This window comes from Carassius gibelio, chromosome A9 (assembly GCF_023724105.1).
Source record: "Carassius gibelio isolate Cgi1373 ecotype wild population from Czech Republic chromosome A9, carGib1.2-hapl.c, whole genome shotgun sequence".
NCBI lineage: Eukaryota > Metazoa > Chordata > Actinopteri > Cypriniformes > Cyprinidae > Carassius > Carassius gibelio.
In genome coordinates, this window is record NC_068379.1 from 14,906,412 (window position 1) to 14,919,619 (window position 13,208).

The 13,208-nt window shown below is 37.6% G+C and overlaps 1 protein-coding gene across 1 annotated transcript in view; it reads left to right on the forward strand.

Moving 5' to 3' along the window:
- Window positions 1-13,208, forward strand: part of LOC128019708 (exportin-4) — a 30,755-nt gene that overhangs the window by 4,930 nt on the left and 12,617 nt on the right. Inside the window, exons 2-7 of the mRNA XM_052605851.1 lie at window positions 370-475; window positions 951-1,092; window positions 1,241-1,379; window positions 2,671-2,787; window positions 3,198-3,350; window positions 7,796-7,909. Coding sequence (XP_052461811.1) covers window positions 370-475; window positions 951-1,092; window positions 1,241-1,379; window positions 2,671-2,787; window positions 3,198-3,350; window positions 7,796-7,909 — 771 coding nt within the window. The remainder of the gene's footprint in view (window positions 1-369; window positions 476-950; window positions 1,093-1,240; window positions 1,380-2,670; window positions 2,788-3,197; window positions 3,351-7,795; window positions 7,910-13,208) is intronic.

Below are 13,208 nucleotides of genomic sequence, written 5' to 3' on the forward strand. Positions count from 1 at the left end.
AATACATTTTTCTTGAACAACAATTAAACATATTAGATTGATTTCTGAAGATGGAGGTAATAGCTTTGCCTTCACAAAAATGTATTTTAAATTGTAATCATATTTCACAATATTATGTTTTAATTGTATCCTTAATCAAATAAATGCATGCTTTATAAGCATATCATACTTCCTGCAAAAATCCTACTGAATCCTACTGACATTTTTAAAAGGTAATGTATATAATAATTGTAATAAAGTTTTGTTTAAATAAACACAAACTTGTGTTTGGTTTGCTTGTTTTGGTCTGCATTTGTGATATTAAATATCGATCATTGCACTGTGTTCAAAGACCCAAATGTTAAACCCCTCCCATGAATGTGTTGACAGGCACCGCCGTCCATGGTAAGCACAGAACAGAGGCAGCATGCAGAGCACATATTCCTCTCCTTCAGGAAGTCAAAATCCCCCTTTGCCATCTGCAAACACATCCTCGGTGAGTCTCAGCACTCAGATCTCACAGACACTCGGACTAATACTGACTCCACTGTGCTGAGTCTTAGTTCTTCCCAAAAGATTTTCTTCATCATATCTCACCAGTGTTCTCAGAAAGCACAGACTTTACATTTCAAATTTGTATGTCTGCTAAATTTTAATTTATCAACTATAAATCGCTGATTTATTAGTTTTCAGAAAACAGCAGTTAAGAAATCATCTGATCACATATGTCTGCTGTTTTTTTTTTTTTTTTTTTTGGCCTGATTCTGTAAAAAAAAAAAAAAAAAAAAAACAAGGACCACACCGTTTTGTCCTTCAGTTTTGCTTGAATTGTATCGGAGCCTTAATGCATTTTTAATGCCTATACTCATAAAACTCTGATGTGAATTTCAAACAAAATTTGTTTAAAGTGTAAAACTATAATAATTTAGAAAATAATAATAACGAATGACTGTTGTCTTTCTTTTTCACAGAGACTAGTAAAGTGGACTATGTGTTGTTCCAGGCCGCCACAGCCATCATGGAGGCTGTGGTTAGAGAATGGATCCTTCTGGAAAAGAGCAGCATCGAGTCCCTCAGAACGTTCCTCCTCACCTATGTCTTACAGAGACCCAAGTAAGTGTGTGTATGAACATAAAATGTGACGGCATACGCAAAACTTTTCTGTTTTGGTCTGTATTTAGCATGGCTCAGTAAAAGTGTGCATCTCTTGCCTGATGTTTTTTTTTTTTTTTAACTATACATTTCTCTCTGTTCCCTGCAGTCTGCAAAAGTATGTTCGAGAGCAGATCCTGTTAGCAGTGGCAGTCATAGTGAAGAGAGGCTCTCTTGACAAATCCATCAACTGTAAGAGCATCTTCCATGAGGTCAGCCAACTCATTAGCAGCGGCAATCCCACAGTGGTAAGACTTGTGTATCACATCATGGACCAAAGATGTAAGAGTTTGCAGTGCTTTCAAACTATAATTCAGCAAAGGCTGAATGTGCATTGTTTGTTTTCAGCGAGAAAATGACAAAAACAGAGAGAGACAAAAAATTACAGCGCCTGTCCAAAACTTGTAGATGTATGTCTATATGTTAAAACATTCAAATAGATAATTTAAACTGACAATATTTCACAATATTACAGGGTTTACTGTATTTGTAATAAATAAGTGTTGCCTTGGTGAGCATAAGAGACTTTCTAAAAAAAAAAAAAGAAAATATTTTTCCCTTTAAAAGGGAGGCCCGGCAGAAAGAGTTTTGGAACCACTGGCCAACTCAGACATACATTATTTAATTTAATTTAATTTAATTCATACAGGCCTAACTCAAAAAAAAAATGGCACAATAAAAAAATACTTTCCAGTTCTATGTCCAATCCCTCAGTTTTCTAGTTATTTAAGGTTAAAAAATATTGATGTTTTACTTAATTAAAATCAATACATTTTTATATTTTGTGAATAAATCATCTTGTAGGGCTTATTTGGTAAACATACAGGCTTAAATGTTGCAGAGTACCAATTAAGGCCATGTCAGACCTTTGACATTATTCATAAAAATCTTCATTTTATATTCTAAATTGTACATCAACTAATCAGTACATTTTCAAATGAGAGATTAATATTTTATTTCAACACATTTTTTTCCCCCCATATAAATCTGGACAATATCTATGAAAAGTTGCTAAACTTAGATTTTGGTGGGCTTAATGGGTACACTTACCCTAATTATCTATTGTATTTTTTTCCCATGAATGTGGTTGATATAATAAAAAAAGAGAGAGAGAGAATATGTTGGGGCCCTAATATGTGTTGTATTGTAACATATTAAGTTGACCGTCTGTAATGATTAAAAAATTACTCTGAATTTTGCCCATTCCCCTAAAAATAATTTATAGCCATGAGTGTTCCTAAACAAAATTGTTAACAGAGCCCTATTGAAAAAATAGAGTATGCCCTGTGTCCTGCAGAGAGCGCTCCTGTTCTATGGTTTGAATTGGTTCAGTTAAAGGTTAAAGAGTTAGTGTGGTCAGTCAAATGCCTAGCTGTAATAATACATTATACAGTAAAAATGAAACCTTTGAAAAACTTCTGTCCTTATTTCATGTATTTTGCACCAGTATTGAATTATAATAGGTAATTTAAATGGTATTTAAGATTTTTAACCTATTTTGCCTTTAATGGAAAGTAATGCCTGTCTCTGTCCTGCTAGCAAACACTGGCCTGCTCCATCCTGACGGCTCTGTTGAGTGAGTTCTCCAGCTCCAGTAAGACCAGTAACATTGGCCTCAGTATGGAGTTTCACGGAAGCTGCAAACGTGTCTTTCAGGTCTGTCCTTCTGTCCCTGTTAACAGCTGTATTGTCCCTGTTTACCGTTTATATTTGTGTGTTAAACAGTAATGGCCAAAAACGTTTAGAAATATTCATGTGATATGAATTTTTCATAGATATCAAATCATTGATGATCCTATATAGTTTTTGTTAATATTTTGAATTAGATTTTTTAAATTATGTATTAAGTTTTGTTTAAAAAAAAATTAACGCAATATTGTTTTTTTATTTGTCAGTTTTAATTTAGTTTTCGTTATTTTAGTACTAAAAACTAAATAAAAGTGAAAAGTGTTGCCTTTTCAATTATCAAAAAAAAAAAAAAATGGTTTAGATTTAATGAAAACAAAAACAACCATGATCTGAAACATGTCGTAATCACAATGCATATATATGTGTATGTGTTGCAGGAGGACGATCTCAGGCAGATCTTCATGCTCACTATGGAGGTCCTGCAGGAGTTCAGTCGGAGGGAGAACCTCAATGCTCAGATGTCCTGTGTTTTCCAGCGCTACCTTGCGCTGGCCAATCAAGTGCTCAGCTGGAACTTTCTTCCACCCAATCATATCCTTTTAGTGACTTTTTATATTTGTGTGTATGTTTGTAGCTATGTCTTTTTTACTTGTAAATTTAGAGGGAAGCAGAGAGGTGGAGCAGGCTGGATTTCCTGCGAGCACTAGAGAGCACTAGACCTGGACTGCAGCCACAAATGTTTTAGAGATACAAGGTTAAGAAAGAAAATTAACTGTGACTTACTTTTGGATTAATAAGAGACAAGCTATAATGTGATAATCATTCTTAACCTTCATAACATTTATTGCTAAATAATTGCAAACACAGAACCAGATCCAGGCTCATTTCTTGGTGCTTGTTAAAAAAAGAAAAAGAAAAAAGAACCTAACTTATTTTAGAGCGTGCTTCCACCTGCTTAAAGCCACAAAATTCGAACCTTTCTGGCATTTGTATTTATGATCGATTTGGATCTAGAACGTTTGTCCCACAATTTAATACATGTGATTACATTCAGATACATTTCTAAAGGTTTTAAGGATCTTGTCTCTCTGTAGTTTTGCTTATGCCTTGGCATGCCTTTTTTTTTGTACTATTGGCATGTGCTGGTGTTAGTCCTAAATCATGAGCTGTGATTGATGGTGTGCGTGCGTCTGTGTGTGTTTTAGCTCTGTGAGGTGTTAATCCCACTCAGACTGACTTTGTGTCTCTGTGTCTCTTTAAAGAGATCTGAGCTGGCGTCTGTGCCAACCAGGGTCACATATCACTTACAAAGGAGGCCTGTGCCAAGCCCTTATTGTGCTCAATAAGTGTGCCTTTAAACACACAGCTCATTGAGTGCTGGGCTGGAATGTCGGCCAGCCATTTGTGCATTGATGTGTTTGCATACTTTCGAGTCATATTAATCACCCACTGGGCGCTGGAGGAAGATAGTTCTTTGATACCATGAACACATCTACTAAGGACGCAGAGAGGACAGAGTGGGTTTGTTAGTGTTAATTTCTAAAATTGACTATTTGATGAGTTGCATGAATGAGTTGTCACTTAATCTGTTCTTTAATGTGAGTCTATACAAGACTTGCATTCACAACACACACACACACACACACACATATATATATATATATATATATATATATATAATATGTGTATGTATGTATGTATGTGTGTGTTTGTGTATGTATGTGTAAGATACAATAGTAATATATTTCTTGAAGTAATAATAATAATAATATAAAATTACTACTACTATTTTATTCAAATTGTTTGTCTTAGCTGCAAATTTTTCTTGCCCGACCGGATGAATAGCCTGATTAAGTAACCAAAAAATAACTAGTGACACATGGACACTCAGGAATGATTCTTCTGATTTTATTACGTTCAGCTTAAAAAGCGATTGATGGTTGATGGTGTATTTCTGATATCAGTGGCTCGTGCTGCTTGTCTCTGAGAGAGACTTTCATTGAGAAATCAAATCAAATGAGCATAACTGCACATAAACTCACAGAACAAACATACTGAGGTGAAAATTCAAAATGTTTAGTTTATTTATAACATGATGTAGTTGAGTATCACATTATTTTCACAATTGCAAATGTCACATTGATTGTAGTTCAACAAACAAGTAGTTACTTACATTTTTTTCTATTTCACAAATGAAAATTGTTCCAAACAAAGATCAGGACAGAAGTATTTGACCTTCTCCGAGCAGCATTTACTTTGGCATTTTGACTCAAAGTTTTATTTAAAACATTAATCTCATAACAGATGCAATAAATTATTTTTTTTTACTTTTTAAAGTATCTTATGCTCACAAATGCTGCATTTATTTGATCAAATATACATTAATTGTATATTTATTGCAGTAATAATATAAAATATTATTAAATGTAAAATTACAGTTTTCTATTTTAGTGTGTTTTAAAATGTAATTTATTCCTGTTTCTCTTGATTAATTTAATACTTTAAAACCCCAAACTTTTGATCAGTGTTTTATATTACATTTTTGTGATATATTTGAAATAATTATGTATATGATGTACTGTAACAGCCAACATGACGTGTGTGTGTGTGTGTGTGTGTGTGCGAGTGTGTGTTCCTGACAGCCGCTTAGACTCTTTTCTCAAAGTGCCGCCATCTCTCAGTAGTCAAGGCCATGGCATGCGTGTTATCTTTCCATGACACACTCCCACTTGACGCATGTACATGTCATCTGAGTGAATCCTAAACATGTGATTCCCCTCAGTGTCTGCAGGACTGCATGTCTGTTCACGGCTTCAGTGACCCTGGGGCGGGTTGTGGCCAGGCTTTGAGCCGGTCAGGTGCTCTGAATGGTAGAGCGAGTTGACAGACGGCTGTGTGTCACTGCACATTTCTAACACACACATGCACAAGTGGAGCAGAGCTTTGTAAGACTGCTGTCCCTGACTTGACTACGGGGAGGAGGGCATTCCTGGGGCGTGGGGGGAATCTTAAGAGGGAGGATGTGACACTCAGGCTTCCTAATAGACTTGGATCTCATCTCTGTTCTCTGGCACCGGGCAGCTCTCAGCACTCTCATAATTATTACGTTCTCTGAATGCCTCCTGATTGATTCAGTCTGCAGTCCTAAACTAAACACACAATGTCTTCAGCTCACATTCAGCTACTACTTCATTTACGTCTTGCACTTCAGTGTCCACTTTTGATTTGAATCGACCCTGCCAATATATCAACCGTGGTACCTTTCATCTCTACTGAGCGGCAGGGATCTATGTATTCAGTGATTTTGGGTTAAGGAAGCAGCATCTTGCAGATTCAGACCAGTTTCACCTGAATTATGCCTCTGAATTGTGCAGTTGCCAGCTTGTTGCAGTGGCCACCTCTGAAAAAAGATTTTCCTCGTGTGATAACTGGAAACTTTTTGTTGTGGTACACATTTAAATTGTCTTTTAGTTGATATTGCTTTTTGTTGTCTTCATTTACATATGTGCTCTTGGGGGAAACCCAAAAATCTGATTAGTTAGATTATATAACTTTCTAGAGGCAGTGCTACCAAATGTAAGACTTCATGCTGGTGTTTTTAGGAAGCCAAACAATTTGAATAAAACAGTAGTAGTGGTAGTAGTAATTTTATTTTTTCTTGAACACCAAATCAGCATTTTAAAAATGATTTCAGATTTTTATCTTACTGACCCTAAACTTCTGAAAAATAGTGGATTGTCAACAAACATATAAGATAAACACATCAATTAACTTACTTTATTGCAATTACATGTGCAAAAGGGCTTCTTTGGTAGTTGTGTCACGTCTCACTGTTTTTCGTTTTTTCTCTCTGTTTCATTCATGGCATCTCATACCATGAGTGTTTCAAGTTCAAAACATATCTGGAGTCTGCTTCTGTGCTATTTCACTGAGCTCATTCTAGCTGAACACGATAACATGTCCGTTGTGAATGCAGCCCGACGTTACAGCACTTACTTGAGACCGTCTATTTGATTTCAGAGTTTGTCATGTGTTTTGAGTGTTCAGCAGCTGGGACGAGGGCTGGTGGAAACGAGTCATGTGCGTTTGTGAGTAAGCCCGGGTTGGGTTTCAGAAGGTCATATCTGTCACCCTCCCAGTTTTTCATACGCTCACACACTTTTCCAGCAGTGGCTCCAAGTGACATTAAGTGACCGGCTGGTTTATCCCCTACGCCCTGTCCATCCGTCCGTCAGTCTCTCCTGCTGCGCTCACGTGGCAGGCTGCTATCAGCCCGCTGGTGGTCAGCACACAAGCTCCAGCTGCTCTCCCTCGAGGCCCATTCTCTCCTCGGCACGGGTCACTCAGAGTTCTGCCGGCCCCAGGCCTTGCTATTTTTAAGAAGCCGTAAAGTCAGGTCTGATCAGGACAGAAACAGGCAGAAGAGTTTAACACTTCAGCAGACTTACTCTAGTTTGGCACCTGGCACTTCCCAGTTTCAGCTTTAGTGAATGCATAGGTGAGTCGCCACATAATGTGCACTGACACATGGCTGTATATGGTGAACGTGAGCAGATACGCTAGTGTGTGTGTGTGTGTGTGTGTGTGTGTGTGTGTGTGTGAATGAGAGAGCGTGCTTGCATTTGTCTGCTGGGAGTGACTGTGGGTCCGGCCCAGAGGAATGCGTGGCCTTTGCCGGTAACTGGCTTTGATCAGACATTCCTGTGGGAGCCTTTTCTCTCTCTCTCTCCCTCCCTGCCTCTCGCGTTTTTCGACATTCCTTTTTTTTTTTCTCCATCTCTTTTCCCAGTGGGCTACATATGGATAGGGGGAGATTTTGAGGTAAACATTTAGTGGGAGGGGACAGTAGTAACGGTGCTGGTGAACAAGAGCGATAGAGAAGGAGCTGCAGAAAACAGATGCTGGGAATTCACTGCAGCAATTTTCCACACTCTTCTTAATCCAGAACAGAACGGCCAGAGAGAAGTGACAGAGGGTTAAGAAACGTCTTTCCTTATCCTTTCTGCTTCTGCTATTGCCCTTAACTGAGGTGTCACTGGGGAGGCACTACATTGCCATGTTCGAAGCGACTCAGAATGTCATGCTCAAGCCAACCGAGTCCTGGAGGGAAACTCTTCTAGACCACAGAGTCATGGACCTTTTCTTCACTGTGAGTACCAACTTATGCATTTATTCTGTCTGAGGTGTTTTCTTCAACTACCTGCTTGGAAACAGATTTTTTGATCGATGTTTTGACCAAATGACAATGCATCAGATATTGTTATAAATATTTAGCAGATATAGAAATATTTATAAGGCACGTTTAGAAGTGAGCTACAGTTTTTGAAAAGTCTCTTGTGCTCACCAGAAATACTGTAAAAACTGTAATATATTTGAAATCTTGTTACATTATTATTACATCATTTTGCTTTTGTGAAAACTGATCCTTTTTTTACTTCAAGATTTGAGGAATTGAACGTTCAGAAGAACAGTATTTATTTGAAGAAGATTTATCATTATAAATGCCTTTACTGTCACTTTTAATCGATTTAATGCATCGTTGAATAAAAGTATTTATTTCTTAAAAAAAAAAAAAAAAACTTGCTAAAACCAAAACTTTTGAACGATAGGCTATTTGATATTGTATATGATGCTTTCAGCACTCCTGTAAAACGTGAACTTGCGCTTTTACTCTGAAACGGGATCTGTGGGTGACAACTGTCCCAGGGAAAAAACGTTCCCAAATGTGAAGTCTGTTGCTCACGGCAATAATGACAACATTACAAGGAAAATGTTTGGTAATAAGGTAATAAATAATTGTATTAGATATGCATTAGTACAGATTTAGTGCTGACAGAGTTGTCCTGAGAAGCAAATCTATCATGAGAATTATTATATACCATGATTATCCATAGTTTCATTTTGATGTTAATGTTCAGATTTAAAGTGACGTGTAGCCAAATTTGGTGTCCCATACTCGGAATTTGTGATCTGCATTTAACTCATTCAAGTGTTACACACACAGCAGTGAGTAGTGAACACACACACACACACACACCCGGAGCCATGACTGCCCTAGATGGCTGAATAAAACAGCTTCTACTTCTTTATATCTACTTTTAGACTCTATTTTCCCCAGAATATCATGTGTTATGCGTGCGTACTGCATAATATACCTTCCAGTCATTAGAAATCCAGTCTAATGGCTCGTTACATCTCACAGAACTAATTCCTGTGAGGCTCAGGTTGTGATGTGTGGAACATTTCTGTCAGGTTACACCGGCATCAGTGATTCATATGCCAGATAGCGTTCCGCTCTTTCTCCATTACCATTACACGTTCTCCGAGGCATGTGCTGCCAAAAAATGCTCTGCTTTCCACCATCAGTCTTGGGTGGTTTCTACAGCCAGATTAGACGTTACTTTCCTTCACTCTGCTGCTCAGGAATGAGTCAAGGTGCCAATACGCTGCTCCATCATTCACGCCTCTTTTTGAAGGAGGCTGCGATCTATAAACTGGCGACAAACTGCACAGCCGTTTAATAAGGGTCAATCTGTTGACCTGGAGGTCAAGGGCTGTTCAAACACAAGTGTATCATTTGTCTTTCTGGGATTTGCTGTTAGGAGTTTTAAGCATACTGAAATAACAGATAAATATGGTTGTTGTTGTTGTTTTTTTAAGTTAGATTCTAAAACTTTTCATATATTTTTATTTTCTTAGTAAACTTCAGAGTCATGTAAAATGAGATGGAAATCAACTATTTTGGATTTTTGTAGTCAAAAGAATTTAACTGCTTTAGTATGACACACCCAAATCATCACTGGGTCATTCATATGTAGTTTAGTGGTTTCATTTGGTTGTATAGTATAAAGAAAAAAATAGCATTTAGTGATTTCAGTAATTTTTTTTATTAAAGTATGTGTTGCCTTTGTTGCCGAATTGAATTTTCTGAGGTACAGTGTTGTAACACACGAAAACATCCAAGAAGATAAATACATTTATATGCTCTCTTAAAAGTTTTGGGGTCAGTAAATAATTAATATGATTATTATGATTAAATTGATCAAAAGTGAAAGTAAAAACATTTGTGATGTCACGAGATTTCAAATAAATGCTGTGCTTTTGAAGCTCACATAATTGCATTAAAAAAATATATATATAATTGAATATTTTACAATATTATTGTTTGATAAATTAATTAGATAAGAATAAAAAATAGTACACAATAGTATCACATTAATGCAGCCTTGGCAAACAAATGAAACCTCTTTCAAAACATGTGAAAAAAAATGTGTGTAAATATTGGCTTTTGACAAATGTATTTATTTTTGACAAAAAATTTAGATTGAGACAGCCGGTAAGTAGAGGGAGAAATGAATGAGACCTGGAAAAATTGTGAGCCAGATTCAAACATTTATCCCCCATGTGAGCACCACAGTGTCTATACCGTGAATCTGATATCTGATTGTAACATTAGTTTAGGATGTATTTAGGATAGTTCAGTTAAGTCTCTTTGATGCTGAGCATGTAGTTCAGCAGTTCTGTGCCGCTCTTTTGGAGTGTTGTTTGAGCCATGTGATATTTAGTTGTATTTCCAGTGAGTGGGGGGAATGTTTTTGTTACGGGTTAAAGTGGTCCGCTGTCACACCCTCTAAGTGTCTTTACGAGTCTCCTTGTAGCTGTGTGTGGTGCGCTTGTTGTTTTTTACGCCCATGCCAGGGGGATCTATGTGTGTAAGGGTGAGTGCGTTTGTCGGCCTGTCAGTGGTGTCTGTGTGTGTTGGCTGGCTTCTCAGCTGTGCCCTGAACAGACGAGGGGGCGTCCAGACACGCGCTGCTGGGGTCAGAGGTGACTAAAGATGAACTGCAGGATTAGACTCTGAACCCTGGATTCATAGCCCTGTTAACAGCCTCCAATCCTGCCTCGGGTGGTGGAGGGGGCAGGCCATCCATCTAAAGGTCTCTCTGCCTCTTTGATTGCTTTTCAGAGGTTCGGAAATGTGCAGAAGAGAGTAAATGAAGCATAAATTAAAATAAGTCTCATTCGCTTTGCACCTAATAAAGCCATGGCTGGGCTAACATTTTTCTACCAGCCAAACCGAATGAAGGGTGTTTTTGTCTGTGGTATTAGTTTAGGTTTGTTCTTACACCCTCCGGCTTAACATACACTCCTCCATGTAGTAACAAACAGTCACATTTTTATATATATATATATATATATATATATATATATATATATATATATATATATTATTATTATTATTATTATTATTATTCATTTTTTTTTTTTTTTTTTATCAAAAATGGATTATAATTTAGGACCCTTAAGATTTTGCATTGACATTTTATTTTCATAGTCGAGCACATTTCTCCACATTCTTATTACAGTGTGTCCAGGCACTTAACTTGTTTTTATTTTATTATTTTTATTAGTAGTGATTCTCATTACAGATCATACAATTTTTTTTTTTTTATATTTATTTTAGTGTAATTTATTATATATTTGTGCATTGCAACAAGTGATATTTTATGAAGTTATTTATTGCATAATGAGGTCCCTATTCAGAACACATCTATTTTTTTTCTGTATTTATGTATTTCTTTGTTTATTTGTAAATCTTAAAATCTTAAATTTTTGTATTTTGTGGTTCAATATGATAGTTATGTCTTCATTACTTTTATTAATTTTTAAAGTACCTAATACAAAGACTTGTATAAAAAAAATTAATTTCAATATTATTTGTATTGGAGTGATGAGAATAAGATTTTAATGAATATATTTGTATATCTGAGAATGAGGTGTCACAGTTAAAAAAGAATTATGTCAGGGTTTTTTGTATTAATTATATTGATATATTTTTTTTGTTTCAAAACATTTCTTTATGTAGTATATATTCAATTTTATTTTGGCTCCACATGTGTTAAGCGCTAAGCAGAGTTTTAGAAGCTGAGATCAGATTCTGACTCGGAGCATGTGTGTGGTTTGTTTATGGTATAAACACAATCAGGGCTTGTTATGGCACTTGGAGTATAACGCTGTCATGAGGTGATTGATTGTGGCCTCTGATTTTGTAACAGGATCTGAACACACTGAATGCAACCGGAGCAGTGAGCGGTGAGAATAGAAAGCAGGAGAGGGTCTAATCCTCCCCGTGGACAGACACAAGTCTTTGTCTTTTCTCTATTAATAGATCGCCCTGTCGCTTTTCTCTCTAGCATTCATTTCGGAAAGCTACCTAGTCTTGTTTTGATTCAGACACCCCCTCGCCCCCTGCCAGGCTCTAACTATAGTCAGACTCAAGGCGATTGGCATAGTTCACATGGCGCGGATGTTCTTCAGCGCAGCTGTTTGTACGGAGCATGCTGCTCACAGAGCGTTGGCCTTGTACTCTTTTTCTTTCTTCTCTTTCGCTATTCAGTTCTCTCTCTCTCTCTCATCTCCCCCTCACACCCTCTCTCTTTCTCTCTTTCTCTTTCTCCCTCCCTCCCTTTCTTCTTCAGCTCAGAAGATGATTTCACACCGCTCTAGCAGACAGGGCTGTGCTATAGGGTGTTAGCGTTAGCGCTTTACCCAGTGGCTGATGTTCATCGGTTTATCTGTAGGAGGTGGTATGTGTTGAGGAAATGCCACTTTAGGTTCGTCCACAGTCTTCCAGATCATTCAGCGGGCTCCGTCCAACTCCGTGCACGTCTTCGCAGAGCATCTCCACAAGAACGTCTGCCGAACAGACGAGAGCGAGTAAGATTCCAGGGATTTAGGAAAGAAAAAGAGCAAAGGACTGTGCCAAACAACCACATGTGCTGGAGACTCGAGTCGGTCCGCTCAGAATGGTTTAGCTGTCTCTTCGGCCATGTAGCGCTCTCTTTTCGCCACTCGTCCTCGTGAACGCCTCGGACTGGATTTGTGATTGAGCAGCCGATCTGATAGATTGATTGATTGATTGGCTTGGGTTGTGGCAGCCAAGTGTTTTTATCCGTAGCGAGATGCAGTAGTTTTGCCATTGGTGAAGGTGAGGGGTATTCCACAATTTTCCTCCGTTCATTATTTCACTGAGTAGGTTTCAGAGACCTGCGTGAGATGAGAAATCGAAGACAGACTGCGTATCTATGCGTAAGAGAGGGCAGAAGAAATGAATGCGGACAAGAAAGAAAGTATGTTTTTGTATGTCGTTGAGAGAGGCTTTTCTCTGTGATTCAGGGAGACTGTGTGTGAGCTCCTCAGCCAGTGTGTTTTGTCAGCTGCCCTTGGGCCGGTCTGTAGTTCCTCCTGGATTCTTTGAGGGGGTCTGTCTGGTTTTAACATTGTAGCATATACAGTATTGTTCAAAATAATAGCAGTACAATGTGACTAACCAGAATAATCAAGGTTTTTAGTATATTTTTTATTGCTACGTGGCAAACAAGTTACCAGTAGGTTCAGTAGATTGTCAGAAAACAAACAAGACCCAGCATTCATGATATGCACGCTCT